At 40.0% G+C, this 15,304-nt stretch overlaps 1 protein-coding gene and 1 long non-coding RNA gene across 3 annotated transcripts; one reads left to right on the top strand and one right to left on the bottom strand.

Moving 5' to 3' along the window:
• Positions 1-4,313: 4,313 nt before the first annotated feature.
• Positions 4,314-7,316, top strand: LOC110944463 (loganic acid O-methyltransferase). The gene is made up of 3 exons (XM_022186127.2): positions 4,314-4,460; positions 4,765-5,418; positions 6,871-7,316. The coding sequence occupies exons 1-3, from the start codon at positions 4,374-4,376 to the stop codon at positions 7,213-7,215; spliced, it is 1,086 nt and encodes a 361-aa protein (XP_022041819.1). The 5' UTR covers positions 4,314-4,373; the 3' UTR covers positions 7,216-7,316.
• A 4,913-nt stretch (positions 7,317-12,229) lies between these two features.
• Positions 12,230-14,734, bottom strand: LOC110864876. 2 transcript variants are annotated; one of them, XR_002550145.2, is made up of 3 exons: positions 14,371-14,734; positions 13,366-13,430; positions 12,230-12,809 (listed from the first exon to the last, which is right to left on the bottom strand). It is a non-coding gene; the product is annotated as an uncharacterized LOC110864876 (long non-coding RNA). The 2 variants fall into 2 exon arrangements; XR_002550143.2 differs by having other exon boundaries at positions 12,230-13,430; positions 14,371-14,732.
• Between the last annotated feature and the right edge of the window lie 570 nt (positions 14,735-15,304).

The raw sequence follows: 15,304 nt of genomic DNA on the forward strand, positions 1-15,304 counted from the left end.
GATAATTGGGCATGGTACTGAACGACAGGGCTTATACTATGTGGATGAGATGACTCAGTCAGGGACCGCAATGCTTGCTCACGGAACCAAGAGTAGAGAAGCATGGCTTTGGCATAGACGATTAGGGCATCCTTCCGCAGGATATCTGCACCTATTACTTCCCAAACTCTTCCCGTCCAACATCACATTAGACTGTGAAACCTGTGTCTTAGCCAAAAGCCATAAGAAACCATTCAAACCGAGTAACACCAGAGTCAGTGAACCATTTTCCCTAATACATTCAGATGTTTGGGGCCCAGCTGAAACTAATGGAGGTCAGAATTTCCGGTTCTTTCTACTATTTATTGATGATTGTACCCGTATGACATGGGTGTATTTTTTAAAAAACAAATCTGAATCCTGTGACAAATTCAAACTGTTTTACACCATGGTCTAAACTCAATTCAAAACCAACATTCAGATCTTACGATCTGACAATGGAGGGGGGTATGTTAATAACCCCATGAAACAATTTATTCAAGAGAAGGGAATGATCCACCAAACCACATGCCCAAAACACGCAGAACAAAATGGTGTAGTTGAGCGAAAAATGGCATTCTGGTAGAAATGGCCAGAGCCCTTATGCTTGAATCCAAAGTTCCTAAGTCTTTTTGGCCCGAAGCTATAAACACAGCTGTGTATCTCCTTAACCGTTTACCAACCAAAGCACTTGATCTAAAGACTCCCCTAGATACCTTATATACATTCACTAAACTTCCTCCACCATATACCCTACCACCTCGAGTCTTTGGGTGTACAACCTTTCCCCATATACCCAAAACTGAACGATCCAAACTTGACCCATGCGCCGAGAAATGTGTCTTTGTTGGTTATGGGGTGAATCAGAAAGGATACAGATGCTATAATCCATTACGACATCGCGTAATTACCACTGTCCACTGTGATTTTTCTTGAAACAGAATATTACTATCAGTCCCAACTCAGTGGTCAGGGGGAGATAGAGCATGATGACTCACTGAGATGGTTGAAGTGGATTCCATCCGCAAGCGAAGACGAGTCATCTCATACATCCACACATACTGAGCCTGTCGAAAGCCTCACCCAAGAATCACCCAGATTGGCGTCCGAGGTAAGTGACTCTCAAAATATTGACTCTCAAAATCTTGGAAATGTGATTGAACCAGACCCTAATAATCATGAAAGTCCTGAGGTAATGGAACAGGTGGAGATTGCTGAGCAAAACAACGTAGCCCAAAAGGAAGTCGAATCTAACGAACAACATGATCGAGGCTCTGGAACAACACCGGGAACATATGTTTTACCTCCGAGAGCCAATAGAGGGGTTCCTCCAAAACGGTACTCCCCAGAAAGGGAAACGAGAACTTCAAGGTATCTTGTAGCTAATACGGCCGACGAGAACTTATCTAACAATGCAAAAGCATTTGTTACCTCTCTATACTCTGAAAAAATACCTAGTTCAGTAAAGGAAGCCCAAAGTCAGAAGAACTGGAAAGAAGCAATGGAAACGGAGATGCATGCTCTTATAAAAAACAACACATGGGAGAAGTGCAGCCTTCCTAAAGGAAAGAAAACAGTTGGATGCTAGTGGGTGTACTCAATCAAATATAAACCAGATGGTTCCATTGGGAGATACAAAGCACGACTTGTAGCCAAGGGTTACACTCAGACATATGGGATCGATTACTCTGAGACTTTTTCTCCAGTTGCAAAAATGGACACCATCAGAGTCCTCTTCTCCGTGGCAGCCAATAAGAACTGGCCTCTCCACCAATTCGATGTTACAAACACATTTCTCCATGGAAACCTAACTTAAGAAGTCTACATGGAAGCACCCCCAGGTTTTGGAGCGGGTTTTAAAGAAGGAGAAGTCTGTCGGTTGAAAAAGTCTTTATACGGGCTGAAACAGTCTCCTCGGGCATGGTTTGGAAAGTTCACTTTGGCCATGAAAGAATATGGGTATCACCAAAGTAATGCTGATCGTACCCTGCTTCTCAAGAAAAGAAATGGTCTTGTAACATGCTTGATTATATATGTAGATGACATGATTATTATTGGAAACGATGTAGAAGAAATAACACGGTTGAAAAAGAATCTGTTCTCAAAATTTGAAATGAAAAACCTTGGGAATCTCAAGTATTTCCTCGGAATAGAAGTCCTCAGGTCTAAACGGGGAATCTTCATCTGCCAAAAGAAGTATGTCCTTGATCTCCTGGCAGAAACCGGCCTGATTGATTGTAAACCGGCGGATACTCCAATGGTGGTGAATCACAACGTTCACATGGAACTTAATGGAGAGCTTGCAGACAAAGAAAGGTATCAACGGCTTGTGGGCAAGTTAATTTATCTCTCTCACACTCGGCCTGATATAGCTTACGCTGTTAGAGTAGTAAGTCAGTTCGTGCACCAACCACAAGTTGCCCACATGGAAGCAGCTCAGAGAATTTTAAGGTATCTCAAGGGGACCGCAGGCCATGGAGTGTTGTTCAAAACAAATGGACATTTAAATGTTGAGCTCTACACTGATGCAGACTGGGCTGGAGATAAAGGAAACCGAAGGTCAACATCAGGATATTTCTCCTTAGTCGGTGGAAACCTAGTTACCTGGAGAAGTAAGAAGCAAAAGGTGATTGCTATGTCGAGTGCAGAATCAGAATTTAGAGGTATAGCTCGAGGGTTAAGCGAAGTTCTTTGGATCAAGAAGCTTCTAGAAGACATCGGCTTCTCTCAGAGGGAACCAAGCAAAATTATGTGTGACAATACGGTTGCAATTCAGATCTCAGAAAACCAAGTTCAGCATGATCGAACGAAACACGTGGAGGTAGATCGCCATTTCATCAAGGAGAAACTGGAGGAAAAGATCATAGAGCTCCCATATGTGCCATCTAAAGATCAACTCGCTGATATTCTTACAAAAGCTGTCAACGGAAACGCGTTTAACAGCTGCTTAAGCAAGTTAAGTATTGGTGATCCCACTACTCAACTTGAGGGGGAGTGTCAGAAAGAAGACAAAATTTATAGTGTAGGGGCTAGTGTGTAACATGATGTCATATATAAACACCTCTCTTGTAAACCCTAAGTCAATTCCTCTTTCAATCTAATACAAGCCCCTGTTTTCTCAATACCCTGTGACACCTAGCCACTTCTCCAACTTTCCCTAAAAACAGCAACATGATAATAATCATCAAATTATGCATGATGGAGAAAAATGTATGAAAAAAATTGTTAGATATTTTAGTGTAATCGGGATTGACTTGATGATCAAAGCGAATAATAATACACATCAAGCAAGTTAGGAGGTGCGGGAGTGCACGCTTGTTTGAGTTATTATAATTCAAAGTGTACAGGCGGAGCCCGTACTCTACCGGGGTTCCAAGGGGGCAACGCCCCCCTTGGCGGGGGTCCGGGGGCAGCGCCCCTGGGAGCATGGTCCAAGGGCGGCAGCCTTGGCAGGGTCCAAGGGGCAGAGCCCCTTGCTGGGGTCGAGCTGGAAAATACTGCCTGATGGCAGTTAATCATCCACAACCCCAAATTTGTAGATAGTTTTTTTATTACACTTTCTTCTGATTCAGACAAAATTTCGCACACGTACATACCCTGGTTCAATTTCTCGAAAATCAGAGTTGTATCCGATTAAATTATTCGGGTGAACCATCGAAATAATTTGATCTGAGAGTGATTACACGCCTCTCTAATCATCCGATTTTCTGAAAATTCCCAAACAAAAAACTCTTGTGTATGAGGTCACTTTAAAATATAGTAACATTTTTTCCGTTAAATATGTCTTCAGTACTTTAGATAGTGGGTTTCTATGTGCAATATTCACACCTCATGAGATGTGTAAGTTATATCTGAAGATCACTCAATTACAACTCTTTTGTCTTGTTGGTTTAGAAGCTATTTTACATAAAAGATTCATTACATTCATGATAACAGCAAAATTGCCGAGCAGTTAGTTGTAAACGAATACATTGAATGTGAAATCATGGTAAAAAAAACCTACTTTTTTTTTTACAAGTGATTAATGTATATTTTAATATCTTTATAATAGCTGCATGTTCATGATTGAAATATTCACTATAGCTGCCCATTATGTTTCAATATAATGCTATTTACACTGATTTTTCATTTATCAGCCGTTGGATACCTTCTGGCACTAGCTAGTAGTCACGCCGTGCCCAATGTTAAGTAAATAATTAACCGAATAATTTTTAGAACTAGCTTATGACAAACTAAGAGATGATATCAATAAACACATATCTTTGGTTGCATCACCCCTACCACCATATGAAATTACAACATGAAAACCAACACAAATTTATTATTTCTTCTAAAGAAATTAAAAGATAGGAGTCATGATGGAGAGCAACAAGTCTTCCCAAGCCTATCCAATGAAGGGTGGAGATGGTGTTTCTAGCTACACTAACAACTCCTCATATCAGGTATTTCATTTTTTTTTTTGAATGGCTCAGCGGAACACACCTAGACGAAGTACCTCCGCCCCCCGGGATCGACCCCCGGGCCCCCCCTAAGGTCCAGCCCACACCAGCTTTCGACCGGCTGGTAGTCGACCCCTTAGCTCACCCGTGCGGGAAAACCGCTCTAGCCCGGGATCGAACCCGTGACCAGAGGGTAAAACCCTCACACCTCCATATGCATATATATATATATATGCATATATATATATATATATATACATATCATCTATGTTTACTAATTATCATGTTTTTGGTCCATCTTATGTAGAAGTCACTTGCTGAAGTCGTTATGTCGCTCATAGGCGAAGCGATCGCCAATAAGCTAGACGTCCAAAGCTTCGTGGGTGGACACCCTTTCCTTATCGCGGACTTGGGTTGCTCTATAGGCCCTAACACCTTCATAGCAGTCAAAAACATAATAAACTCCGTGCAACTCAAATACCAAACCCTTAAAATCACCCCAACACCGGAATTCCAAGTCTTTTTCAATGATCATGCCTCAAACGACTTCAACACCCTTTTCAAAACCCTTCCTTCCGACAAACATTATTATGCAGCCGGCGTCCCAGGCTCATTTTATGCGCGTTTGTTCCCACGATCATCGTTTCATCTCATCTACTCTTCGTTCGCTCTCCATTGGCTTTCTAAAGTGCCTGGTGAGGTGATGGAAAGGGGCTCTCCGGCTTGGAACAAAGGGAGAGTTCATTATGGTGGTGCTGAAGAGGAGGTGGTGATGGCTTATAAACAACAATATGAGAGAGATATGCATGGGTTCTTAAATGCTCGAGCAGAAGAGGTGGTTTGCGGCGGTTTAGTGGTGGTTCTAGTGCCGGGCCGGCCAAATGAAGTTCCACATTCCAAGTGCATTGGTAATGTGTTGTTTGAGATTTTGGGTTGTTGCTTGTTGGAGATGGCTAAGGAGGTACCCCTATAACTTAACAAGTATCGTTTATTTACAAACAACTAACTATTGAATAATGAATATCTCGTAAGGTATCGTATATACTGATTAATTAATAATACAATGAGGATCATTACAGATGAAGCCTGGTCAAAATACAAGAAGGATAATCCTAAAAGAAATCTAATCAAATCATATCTCCTAATTTTTTTTTTTTTGAACGGCAAATTTGGATCACTGACGGACCACTGGAGTATCATCGTGCCACCAGAGGAACCACCCGATCATATCCATCTCCACTAGGCATAATGCCACACCAATTCAGGAGGAAACCCAATAAACATGGGAAAACCCCCCTTGTGGGAATCGAACCCAGGACCTATTGGTCCCAAGGCCTTATCCCACCACCAAGATGCCACTAGGCTATAAAGCCATGGGCAATCATATCTCCTAATTATCGTCGGGGTAAATATAATGGGGGGATAATCATAAGGGGACTAGGGGTGGTTCACTAGTGATAGAATTTATCACTCACAAGCACCAATCAAGTTTCGCCATGTCATTGACCATTTTTCCATCACTCACAACCATTTTTAGTGGGGGTGGTCATCACTCACCACCACACCCAACAATTCCCCCCAACCAACAAATACCCTCACAAAAATAAACCATAACGCGTTGTCACCATCACGGAAATGTTTAACGCGTGGAAGATTAACGCGTTGAAGAACATGCGGCGGCCGCTATAACGCGTTATAAATTGGTTGCGTTATACTATCACGCTTAAAAGAGAGACCGCCCCGGGTCCTCTAAGAATAAACATTTAAACCCACTTTTTTGGGATTAATATAATGGGGGGTAATCATAAGAATAAACATTTAAACCCACTTTGTTTTATCAGAATCTTTCAACTTACTCCAAAATAACATATCTAGAATCAACCAATTAGAAAACGCCACATAAGTATAGCGTGATGAAATCTAGCCTCCGTGTTGAAATCTAGCCGAAGGCTAGGTGGCGGTTTTTTATTGGTTTTGATTTGTTTTCGGTGGACCTCATTATACTTTTCCAAGTTATATGTGTTCGCTAAAATCTAGCTGCCTAAGCTTACGTGGCGTTTTTTTATTGATTTTGATTTGTTTTCGGTGGACCTCATTATACTTTTCCAAGTTATATGTGTTCGCTAAAATCTAGCTGCCTAAGCTTACGTGGCGTTTTTTTATTGGTTCTCTGTGGATATGTTTACTTTTGAAAAGGCGAAAATCAATGTATATTTTTACAAAAATGTTGGTCAAAATGTACATTTAGATGATTTGCCCTTACAAAAGTAACTAGAATCTCATAACACTAACTTTTTAGGAGTGTAAATACATTATTTACAAGACATTCCATATTTTTGTTTTCAATTGCAATAAACGCTTATAACATGAATACTAATTTGGTTAACAATTCACTACATTATTTAATTTATAGGGTAAGATTAATGAAGAAACGGTAGACCATCTCAACCTACCCATCTACTATGCATCGCCACAAGAACTAGAGGAAATAGTTAACAAAAACGGTTACTTTACAATAGATAGAATGGAGGGATTGCCTCACATTGCAGAACCTGAGACGAAGCATGCGGCCACACGTCTAGCATTGGGTATACGGGTTGGTGTGGAGGCCATCTTCAAGGGCCACCTCGAAGAAGAAACCATAGATGAGCTGTTCGATTCCTATAGCAAGAAACTAGAACAAGTACCCTCTGCATATTCATCCGGTGGAGCATCCATAATGTTTGCGGTATTTAGAAGAAATGATAAATGTTATTAAAGAGTGAGAGCTACTTTAAAAGTGTTATCAAATCTTTAAGTGTCATGTTTGATTAAATTTCAAGTCTTTATCAATCAAATCATTTGGTATTTGATTTTTAACTTAGCAACATTAGGGTGTACGGGGCGCAATCGGGGAGTGGCTCGGTGAATGATTTCCCCGATCGGGAACACCGCCGCAATCCCCGCGGGGTCCCGAATCGGGGTTCAATTTGGGTGTGGGGTTACCGCTTGAATTTGCACATTGATCGAGGAATATGACCGTTGAACGGTCGACTTTTTTATAAAAAAAAAAAATCACTTTTTTAAACTATATAAATACCCAACTCATTTTCACCCTTTTTTTATACACAATCCATCTCATTCTCACCCTTTTTTTATACACAACCCATCTCATTCTCACCCTTTTTTTATACACAACCCATCTCATTCTCTATATTTTTTTAAACTCTCCAACCACAACCATTTCACTTTTTATTTTTTATACTCTCCAACCAAACCTCCTCCACTTTTTATTTTTTATACACCGAGCAATGGAGAACCGATCCCGCGAGGCCAAGAAAAAAACTAAGGGACGGGTCTCGAAACCGTCTCGAGATGGTTCGAGCGGTGCAAATGCTCAACCACAACCCCCTTTCGGATACACTTCACAACCCCCGTTTTTTTTCCAACAACCTCCACACCCCTCGTTTTACAACACCCAACAACCCAATTTCGGCTATTTTCAAAATTTGCTATCAATGGACGCTCCTCCTCAATCCCCCGCCTTCGACCCATATGCTTATCGTTCTCCACAAGTTCCTTCTACACGAGGAAATGTCGAACGTCCTCTACCTATTGACGAGGACGACGAGGACGATGAGGTAGTGCCCGAAACTCAAAATTTGGGCGACGACGACGAGGAATATGAATATAATGTGGACGAAGACGCGGGCAACGAAGAAGACGAGGCTCGAGAAAAAAAAGGGAAAACGGTGAGCGAAAAATGGACAAAAGAACAAGAAGAGGCGTTGGCGAAGGCGTGGGTACATTGTTCTACCAACAAAAAAAAGGGCAATCAACAAAGTCGCGAAAGTTTTTGGGGTAAAATTTTAGAGCACTTTAACAAAACTATCGGTGGAAGTAACCGGACCGTTCATCAAGTACGGTCTAAATGGAACCCGATGCATGCGAAAATAAACTTTTTCAATGGCCTATACCAACAAGCGGTAAAAATTATATTTTTTTTAACATTGCATATTTTTTATTTTTTTTCTAAGTTCATACTTTTTTAACACTTTCTAATTTTTTTTATTTTATAACATGTAGGATCGCACACGAGCAAGTGGATGTCAAGATCTCGACGTGATGAAAGTCGCGTTAAAAGAATTTAAAGAAAGATTTCCAAGCGGTTTTCAACACATCGAGGCGTGGGAGGTCGTTCGAAAACACGAGAAATGGGCCCAAGTCCCATTGATGGGCGAGGAAGGTGAAGGTTCGGCACATAAAAGAAAGCCGGTTGACGTAGACTTTTCAATACCGGATATTAACGAAGATCCCTCGCCACAAAGAGCACAACGGCGAGACAAGCGTCAAGCTACATCGTCCGAGGGAAGCTCGGCCGAGTTGGCGGCACAATTCAAAGTGTACACCGCCATGAAAGAAGCGAAGCAAGCGGTAGAATTGGAGGCGATCGAATTGAGGAAAAAAAGAGAGTCGGAGGCTCGCGAGCTCATATCGGTACAAATCGAGACGATGAAAAACTACAATTACGATCGAGATATGAAAACCTTCCTTAAGCCGCACGACGATGTTCCGCCAAGTATGTTGCCGATCATCCTAGCCCGAAAGCGAGAAATCACTAACAAGTACGGGTGGCCATGCGATTTCTAGTTTGAATGTATTTTTTTTTTCTAGTTTGAATGTATTTTTTTTTCTAGTTTGAATGTGTTTTTTTTTCTAGTTTGAATGTGTTTTTTTTTTCTAGTTTGAATGTATTTTTTTTTAAATTTAATGAAATGTCTTTTATATAAATTTTTAAACATCCATAATTTTAACAAAAAAAAAAATAATTTTGAACTCACCTAATAGGTGAGTGCCGCCATCAAAAAGGGGAATTAGGGAGTGTATTAGGGGAGTTGACGTGGCACCATGTGATTGGTTAGGTGTAAGATGGGGGACTCACCTATTAGGTGAGCACCCCTTACACCCTTATGGATTGATTTTTAAACTTGCATGGAAACTCATCAACTTATCTAACTAGTGTTTTTAAATGGCGCGCGTTGCGCGAAAGACATTGGTGTTTTCGACCGTGGGGTATGGTGGGGCGGGGGTTTGGGGCATGGGTTGACACGTGGACTTCGAGTCCTCCGTTGGTAAGTGACGTGTTGGGTCGGTATGGCGGGGCGTGATTAGCCCGCGTGGGTTGGCCAGTTTTATAAAAATTTAAAAAAAAATCTAAAATAAAAAAATACACACAGAATTAAAAAAAAAAAGCCCAAAATTATTATTAAAAGTTCCTAAAAATTACAAAATTATAAAAAAAGAGTACAAAATTAAAAAAAAAACCTAAAGCATTAGATAGATTTCGAACAGGGCGAGCTTGTCAAACGGCTTCCGCTCCTTGCCCGGGAACTGCATGTTGGATTGTTGGCCACCGCCACCCGGTCTTCGTGACTTATATCACCGCCCGGGACGCTATCGTAGTAGGCTTTAAAACGGTCGAGCTTCGGTCGTAGCTCGCGCCACTTGTGTTGGCACACGTTTAAATTGTGCCGGTCGTTCCCCACGTTGTGCCGGTAGCTAGCGAAAGCTTCCGGCCAGTAACGGGTCTCACCGGGTTGGCGGCCCTTCATCGCGTTGTGCCGATATCAAGTGTGGGTAGCAGGTTCGGGTAGGTGGAGTGAAGGTTTGGGGTAGCGATGTGGACAGGCGGTGGGGTTGGGGGGTTTTATAGTGACTTGGGTGAACCCTTTGGCTTGGCCAAACGGTAATTTCTTAAAATTTAAACATAGCCGCTATGGCCTAGCCAACCCAGCCAATGAGAGCCGGCCACGGATGAAACTCCCGCCCAAAAGGCCACACCGAAACCCAAGCCCACCTGGGGTGGTGACTTGGGCATTTGTACCCAACTCACGCCCCAACCCTCGCCCCGTACCCCATAGTCTAATAAATGAATATAAGGTATTATTCAGCCAAACGGTTATTTTTTAAAATTTAAACCTAGCCGCTATGGCCTAGCCGCTATGGCCTAGCCAACCCAGCCAATGAGAGCCGGCCACGGATGAAACGCCCGCCCAAAAGGCCACACCGAAGCCCAAACCCACCCGGGGTGGTGACTTGGGCATTTGTACCCAACCCACACCCCAACCCTCGCCCCATACCCCATAATCTAATAAATAAATATAAGGTATTATTCAATATAAAAAAAATCATCACTCTTCATTCACTTTTAATTTTATCATAGATAAGGAAATAGATACAAACGTCTTAGGCATAAAATCTTTAACGAGTTAGGGTTCTCTTCTCACGATAACCTGAAATACATGTTTAAAAATAAAACGTAACTTTGATTCACACATACCTCATAAGAAATAAGAAAAAGTGATTTCTTTTCTTAAATAATTTCAATGCGCGCACACACTATATTTGATTGATTAATTTGGATGAACTTTATGATAAACTAGGTTTGTAGTTAGCGCGCGTTGCGCAGGGACGCGAGTGGAATTCGGCACGTATCGCACGTCATGACAACCGATGAATAATCTCGTAAAATTAAACAAAATGATATCTAAATGTGTTATGTTATTTGCGTTGTATCTCGGCTCTGAACATCAAAATAATAGGAAAATAAAACAATATGGTAAATAACAAAAGTAAAAAAAGGTAAAAAAAAAATACAATAAGAGCTTGTTCGGTTTCGGCACACTTGTTATACCAAAGAAAAAGAAAAGTAAAAAAGATGTCCAAAAGGGTATCAGTGTTCATTAAAAAAACTAAATTAAAAAAGAACTTAAACTTTTGTTGCACTCGTTATAGAAAAAAAAACTTAAAAATTATGTCCAAAGGGTATATGCGAGTTCGTTAAAAAAGTAAAAAAAAAAAAAAAGCTGAAAGTTAGCAAAGCTAAAAAACTATTAAAAACACAAAAAAGAAGGTGCAAGTTATCTAAGCTCATGGCATATGTTCACTATTAAACTTCTCTTCTTCTATATTTATATATTATATATAGATAATATATAGATAATGTCTAATTAAGAGGATAATGCTAGATAAAAAACCCTAAAATTCTTAGAAAACTCTGGAAACCCAAATGGGAAGCCATTTTTACCCAACCTCCCGACATTTTTTTTTTTTTGAAAAAAATTACACATGTAATATACATGTTTTAGAGTGTTTTGGGCCAAAAAAAAACAAAAAAGCGCCGAAGGGATTTTTTTAAAAAAAATAAACAAATTTCAGCTCCTAACACGTGTTAAGCAAAAAAGACATAATTTCGCTGAAAATTGCTGAAACTTGTTTTTTTTTTTTTTTAAATATCCCTTCGGCGCTTTTTTGATTTTTTTGGCCCAAAAGTCTTAAAAACATGTATATTACATGTGTTATTTTTTTCAAAAAAAAAAATGTCGGGAGCTTGGGTTTTCTCGGGTTTTTTATATATATAGGGTTTTCTATCTAGCCCTACCCCTAATTAAGATACCTAAATATGATTATATCTTACCAAAAAGGCATAGCTTATACGAGTTTTTTTTTTTTTTTTTTTGCCTTTTTGCTACGGTGGAATAAAAAAAAAAGTGTTTTTGATGTATGTTAGGGAACAACTAGAAATAGCACCCGCCGTGTTGCGGTCGGAGCCACATGTATTATCCGTCAAATGAGTCGAAATGTCGTATTACGAGGGACAAATTTTGTGACTCAAACCAAATAGCATTTTACAACATTGTTTAAGAAAAATGTATCTTATCTAACCCATCCTATGTCCTTATTCAAAGTCAAAATGTCGTATTGCAAAGGATAAATTTTGTGATATATCTCCATAAAACAATAAAACTTATAAAATAATCATCATGACCATAACAATCTCAAAACACCCAAACAGGCCATCTCGATTTTACTCATCACCCCTTTTTCCCCTCTAATAACTTTTGTAACTTTTAATCTCCAACAGCTCCAAAAAACTGATTTCGGTACAAAAAAAAAAAAAAAGTAAAAACATTTGCAATTAGGTTCTAGATATGGTTTATCCTATCATCATCACCACCCTATTTTGATAATCTCAGATGAAATTTGGATCATCGTCATCGATTATCAGTATGTCCGTTGGCCTTGAAACCAAATATTGCGGAACCATAGTCGCCGCCGCTAGGGTTGTGTAGCCATGGAGGCTCAGATGAGACCCAACTCATCATCATCACCTTCGGCGGCCACCATAGACGGTCGTAGCCTCCGGCAACTACGGGGTAAATGCACCGCGGCCCAACTCATCATCATCACCTTCCGCCGCCACCATAGACGGCCGTAGCCGCCGACAACGACAGGGTAAATCTGCTACCCGCCAAAGACGGCCGGAGCCGCCGGGATACAACAGGTCAACACCCGCCACATGGAGTTAAAAACCTTCAAAGGATAACAAATAGTGGATTTAACGATATACATAATGAGTTAGAAAATGCTATCTGGGTAAGTGGTAGGTTGTATGAATAAGAACTGAAAAGGCCAGAAGCTTCAAATCTAAATATTTAGCATTTCTAACTTCAGAGTTCATAGCTCACATAAAATTTCAACAACTATATTGCATTTCAATTAAGCACACTTGGCATGGCAACTTGTACTTATGTTTAACCATTAGTCACCAACTCACATCAGTATTAATTCAAGTACGTCCATATTATTCATGTAAAATTTAAGTAGCATACCCAATAAAAACATGTATTCTATAAATACATATATCATGGTCCGGTCCAGTTTTACACGGTCAATTTCTGGTATACACCGCAAACCAAACCATTCACTGCGGTTTGAAATTTTTGAAACCGATCGACCGAAAGTTAAAGAAAAAAACCGACAGTTAAACCAAACTGGTGAGGGGCTTGGGCGGTTTCACGATATTAAACCTAACCATCTCTGTCATTAGATTGATTTAAAATAACTACCTGAAAACGGGTAAACTTACATGAAGATACTTAACAGCTTGCGATCTAGTGATGTATCTAGCAGTGTTCCCTTCCTTCTTTTCCCCTGCAAATTACAGGTAAACAGGCAACAATTTAAGAACAAATTCTTCGAGGTTTGTACAGATTCAGTTCTAATTCTGAATTGAAATTACAGCAGGTCTATAGTGCTTCGGCATGGTGGATTGCCTACTGGTTGAATGTTGAAATGATGTTCCATACGAACGCTAGAACCTACATAAGTGACAACAACTAAGTGTTGACGACTTGACATGTTTTACAACCCCTTCCCCAAACGACTCAATCATACAATCCATACTTTTAAGGTCATAAAGCTACTCAATCCATTGTTATAATCAATAACCATCCTAAACAGGAGGGAATACGAAATCATATTAGATATTATGACATCAATAAACGATAATGAACACCAATACTAACTTTCTAACTAATGTAGATCCAATATATAAGTTATACAATCACAAACACATATCAAAACTTATAAATGTAGATTTGTTCCAATTTCACCTTTCGATTTCTGATTATCCAACCCCAACTCCAACGGTGCACCCAACCCCAAACCCAAACGACCTCCAACCAAAAACATTCATTTCACCTATTGGTTGCTGATTAGTTCGATAGGGACAGTAGAGATGTGTTGAACATAATTGATTTTATAAATATCCATATCAAAAACAAATAAAAAAATTGTAGCAAAGAGAGTAATAGTTGACTCTGCAACAAACTATAAGCAAAAACTGTGAAATTGACATACGAATTGATGTAAACAGACAGTGAATCGATTCCTTCATCCATTTGAGGGGTGTCGATGGAGGCAGTCAAAATCTACATGAACCCTAATACCATTACACCTAAATCTTCTTCCTTTCTTGAGTCCCCAAGCTTGATACTATCTAATTAAACCCAGAAAGCACAATACAACAGAAGCAATAACCAAAAAATGGTGAATTTGTGTCTGGGAGGGAGAGATGACATAATAAGAGTACCTGCGTGGTCGTGACGAAGCAGAGCGAAACCTTAGCTTCCGCACATGTTCCATCACCGGAGATCTTGATTCCAACGGGTCACCACCACCACCACCATCGCACACCGAAACCTCTGATTCTTACGTCACGTTGCAACTCGTCACCGATCTGGTCTTGTAACCCTCAAACCTTTATCTTTGTCGTGTTACCGGTGGAATCCCGCCGGAGAAGCTGACCGGAATCGCCGGGGGTTGTCGTTCTTGTTACTGTCGTTCTTGGTTTGGTGGCAAAGAAAAAAAATCAGGGGTGACACGTGTATAACATCCCCCTTTCCCAATAATACTGGAATAACCTTCTAATGCACAAGGTGCACAAGGTACAACTTGTATTGCCCCTTCCATGGTTTAAAGAAAACCCTTGTACAACACCAAAGACATAGGGTACAACATCTATTGTGTAGAAATGTTACAAATTAGACTTATATATAATTTGTGCCTTTAGGGTATTTGCTATCTTAGATAGCAAATCATTATGATTTGGCATGATTGACTAGGAAGGTGTAGGATGAAGTGAACTCGGTAGTGATGTGTAATGCTGAGTGGACGATGCATACATGACATGGTGAGATCTGCTATCTAAGATAGGGGATCTCATATGATATGGCAAAATTTGCTATTTAAGATAGTGAATCTTACATTACATGTCATGACAAGATTTGCTATTTGAGATGGCGGATCTCAAATGGCATGGCAAAATTTGTGATTTGAATACAAAGCTTTTAAACACCTAGGTTGGGAAGGAGAAGGTATTGTATTTAAGTTTCACAGACGATAAGAATTAAAAGAAATTAGCCATTAAAAAAGATTTGTTATTTGAGATAGTGAATCTGACAATGTATTTTTTGTTTTCCTAAAACATATTACATTCTTCTGTTATATGTATAATAACTTAATTC

The sequence above is a fragment of the Helianthus annuus genome, chromosome 6 (genome assembly GCF_002127325.2).
Source record: "Helianthus annuus cultivar XRQ/B chromosome 6, HanXRQr2.0-SUNRISE, whole genome shotgun sequence".
Taxonomy (NCBI): Eukaryota; Viridiplantae; Streptophyta; class Magnoliopsida; order Asterales; family Asteraceae; genus Helianthus; species Helianthus annuus.